This window comes from Pongo abelii, chromosome 2 (assembly GCF_028885655.2).
Source record: "Pongo abelii isolate AG06213 chromosome 2, NHGRI_mPonAbe1-v2.0_pri, whole genome shotgun sequence".
NCBI classification, from domain to species: domain Eukaryota; kingdom Metazoa; phylum Chordata; class Mammalia; order Primates; family Hominidae; genus Pongo; species Pongo abelii.
The window spans coordinates 101,907,975-101,912,095 of NC_085928.1; the positions used below are offsets into that span (position 1 = coordinate 101,907,975).

General features: G+C 58.5%; 1 protein-coding gene across 1 annotated transcript; it reads left to right on the plus strand.

The window, feature by feature from the left end:
* Positions 1–1,102: 1,102 nt before the first annotated feature.
* TNNC1 (troponin C1, slow skeletal and cardiac type) lies at positions 1,103–4,121 on the plus strand. Its single transcript, XM_002813653.6, has 6 exons — positions 1,103–1,182; positions 2,707–2,737; positions 2,968–3,114; positions 3,362–3,476; positions 3,693–3,829; positions 3,914–4,121. Exons 1-6 carry the CDS (start codon positions 1,159–1,161, stop codon positions 3,943–3,945), a joined length of 486 nt encoding a protein of 161 aa, XP_002813699.1. The 5' UTR covers positions 1,103–1,158; the 3' UTR covers positions 3,946–4,121.

Sequence of the window (4,121 nt, forward strand, 5' to 3'; positions counted from 1 at the left end):
TGGAGGGGAAAATAGGACCTGTGCTTACCGCCGGAGCAGGGCGAGAGTGATTCTGGGCCAGTTCTGAACCTGTCTGAGACTCAGAGATCTTTTGTCAGTGCGGCTCCTGGACAACTGAGTGGGTTGATTGATGCGCGGCCCAGCACGCAGTAGTGCTCGAGGCAGGGAGCGTGTTTATCAAGCGGGATGAACTTGATACGAACTCTGTACGAAGGAGGGTGTAGGTGGATGGAGGGATGTGTGCTGCCACTGAGCACAAGAACCCCACGGGGTGGCCTGCCAAAGTTCAAAACGAGGGAGACAGGTTGACCTGGACCCAGGAACTACAATGCTGAATCCTAAACCAGGGAAAGATTAGACCTAGAAGAAGGAGGTGGTAACCAAACTGGAGGGTGAGGAGGGAAAGGGCCTGCCACTGATGGGGCATCTGTAGGGGTGCTGTTGAATAACTGAGAGCAGCTGACTTAAGCCCGAAGTGGGTACTTCTCCCTGGGCAGATGGGAGGTCTGGGGCAGGCTCCTATGGCAGAAGGGCTCCTGGCCACCGTGTTCTAAGGTGGGTCAGTCACTTCCTCCTTCAGTTCCACAGCATCGTACTATGAGCTTGGCATTCGAGGCTTCTCTTGGCAGGGCCCTGCACTCCCAGCCTCTCCTTGCACATTGCACCCCCATTCCAGAGAGGTTTAGTTAAAGACAGGGGTTACCAAGTCAGTCAGATCTTGGGCAAGTCAGCACTCCTCCAGAGCCTCAGTTTCCTTATCTGGAAAGCGGAGGTCATGGCAACCTGCCAACCTGGTTGGATGGGAGCCTGAGCTGTTGTGTTGCACCTCGCCTGGGGCTCACGACTTTGTAGCTCCTGTCCTGCACTGGGCTTATGTTTTCATTCATTCCAGAAACCTTTTCAGAAAGTCCCTTTGGGGAGTGTGGGGGACAGGAAGGAAAGAAACCTGGTCCTTGTAGCCGTTCGTCTGCTCCCTGCCCTGGGCAGAGGACATGGGGACTCAGGCCAGCCTGAGATCACTGGGACAAGAGGAGGGGCTGGAGGATACTACACACAGGGGTGGGCTGGGCTGGGCTGGGCCGGGAATGCGGCGGGGCAGGGCTATTTAAGTCAAGGGCCGGCTGGCAACCCCAGCAGGCTGTCCTGTGAGTCGCCAGCATGGATGACATCTACAAGGCTGCGGTGAGGGACAGGGCTGGGTAGGGCTGGGGTGGGCAGGCCCGCTCGGGGCTCACTCAGCTAAGAGTGGGGGATTAGTAGCCCCAGGGAAGTGGTGGGGACCCAGGAGAAGGCCTACGTGCCTTCAACCCAGGCCCTGACAGGGACAGTGGTTCTGGTGTTTGAGGATGCAGAAGGGGTAGGGGGTTCCGGGTCTGAAGGGTGGTATTTGAGGATGCAGAAGGGGTAGGGGGTTCCAGGTCTGAAGGGTGGTGGAGGAGGTCACAGCTTTCAGCATCGTGTCTCACTCTCTGTTTCCAAGTGTCTGTGGTCTGTGTCACTGTCGCTCAGCCACATGTCTCTGCATTTGTCTCTGGACATTTTTGCCTTTCTCTTTTCATCTCTTCCTCCTGAACTGTCTGAGTCCCCATTACTATCTCCCTGTCCCCAGCCCCCATTTCTGCCCCTCACATTCTGCTTCTCACATGCTCAAAATCTGCCACCCCACTCCAGCCCCTTGGCTGGCTGAAGATGCTTTGGAGGGTGGAGGGTGTGAGAGGAGGGGGCTGCAGAGCCTGAGTCTTGGGCTGGAGATGGGGCTTTGAAGTTTGAGGCAGGGAAGTTCTGGACATGAGGGAGAACCAAGGAAGAAGGAACAGAGAACTGGGGCCCCAGCTCCCATCATGCCTGGCAGGGTCAGGGCTCAGTGGCTTAGCTAGAGGTGAGAGCGAGGGAACGAGGGCTGGAGAGTGGTCACTCCGAGCCCCTGCAGCCTCCTGGGTCACTGAGGGTCTTCACATGCTATTCTATCCAGGGTGGTGGTGACCTCCCCCAACCCCAGAGCAAGGACATCCTGGCATGGTCAGCTGTCCCCAGGGGAACCCCTCCCTCAGCCTCCCTCACTCCTGGGCAGGGAAGTGCTATAGCCAGCTCTGGGGGCACGCCTGCTTATCCTGTGGGAGTCCATGGAGGCGGGGTGGGGGCAGCCCTCCACCCTGTACCCATACAAGGCCTGGCGGAGCTGGGGACTAATTTTGGCTCCTGAGGCGGCACTAGCAGGCCAGGGGGCCAGATAACGCTGCCCCACCCCCTGCATGCCAAAGTCCCCAGAACAATCACCAGGTTTAACTTTGTTCCTCGTTAAAAATAGCCCAGTGGCCACCCTGGTCAGGTTACAGTGGTGGCTTGCCTGCCCCCACACTGGTTTTATTGTCCCAACTTGAGAGACAGCTGTCCCTTGGGCCACCCGGCTTGAGTTTCATCAGGGGCCGAAAGGGCATTGAGTGGTCACTGACTATTGTTACTGAGGGTCACCTTGGTCCTGAAGGGGATGCCCACCTGTCACCCTGGCCCTGAGCCCAGTCTCAGTGAGGCCAGCTGGGTCACATCAGGGCTTTGAGGGCAGGGAGGGAGGACTGAGACCTCCACTCTGTGGCCTGGAAATAGCCTGCCTCCTCCAGCTCCAGCCTTCTCACCTGTGGAATGGGCTGGTTTCCTCAGCAGCAGCTATATCTGAGTCTGAGCCCTGAGATTCCCTTTCCTTTCTAGGTAGAGCAGCTGACAGAAGAGCAGAAAAATGGTGAGAACCCCTATCACACATGTGGGAGACCAGCGGGGCCAGGCTGGCATGGGGACCCCTTACCAGAAGAGGACCCCAGGCCACAGACCAGAGGCTTGGTCCCTCTTGCTCTGACCTCAGAGAGGTCTCCGAGGGAGGTGGGGAGGTTGGCAGGTGGCCCCAGGGTTCTGGCCCTCTGAGGTCCTGGCTGCTGAGCCCTAACTACTGTGCCCCCCAACCCCTGAACACAGAGTTCAAGGCAGCCTTCGACATCTTCGTGCTGGGCGCTGAGGATGGCTGCATCAGCACCAAGGAGCTGGGCAAGGTGATGAGGATGCTGGGCCAGAACCCCACCCCTGAGGAGCTGCAGGAGATGATCGATGAGGTGGACGAGGACGGTGAGCCCCCTCCTCCCCAGGTTCCAGAAGAACCACAGCTGGCTGGGGGCTGGAATGCTGGCTCCGTTTAGCTGGGAGCGATTTAGCCTATCCGAGCCTTGGTTGCCTCATCTATAAAATGGGCATAATGGCCACACAAGCCTGGCGTTTGGTATGAGGATGTGGTGAGAACATGGGGGTTCGTGTCGAAGTTGCTGCCTGCGGTACCTACCCCAGCCTCTGTAATGGCCATGCCGTCCACCCCCAGGCAGCGGCACGGTGGACTTTGATGAGTTCCTGGTCATGATGGTTCGGTGCATGAAGGACGACAGCAAAGGGAAATCTGAGGAGGAGCTGTCTGACCTCTTCCGCATGTTTGACAAGTGAGCATGTGACCCTTGACCTCTGACCCTGACTCACACTCAAGCCGAGCTGTACAGGAGGGCAGTCTCAGATTCCAGGCCTAGGGACCCTGTGGCCTTTGCCTGATGGGGGAGAGGGGTGCCCCATCTCCCAGTGTCCCTGCTCTGCCTCCTGGGGCATGGGTGGGGCTGCCTCATGCCCTCCCCACAGCCCTACCCTGAGCCCCCTCCCCACAGAAACGCTGATGGCTACATCGACTTGGATGAGCTGAAGATAATGCTGCAGGCTACAGGTGAGACCATCACGGAGGACGACATCGAGGAGCTCATGAAGGACGGAGACAAGAACAACGACGGCCGCATCGACTATGATGGTAAGCGGGTGGGTGGGCTGATCCCCTGCCTCCATGCCCTGCCCAGCCCCTACCCCCAACCCACACCTGCCGCTCTTTCCACAGAGTTCCTGGAGTTCATGAAGGGTGTGGAGTAGATGCTGACCTTCACCCAGAGCTGCCCATGCCCAGCCTCCAACTCCAGCTGAGTCCTGGGGTTGGGGAGAGGGTCGGGGTCCCAGGACCTGAGCCTGGCCATGTCCTCAACCCCAAATCCCCCGACTCCCTCCCCAGATCTGTCCTGGGAGATGCAAATAAAGCCTGCTCTCCCGAG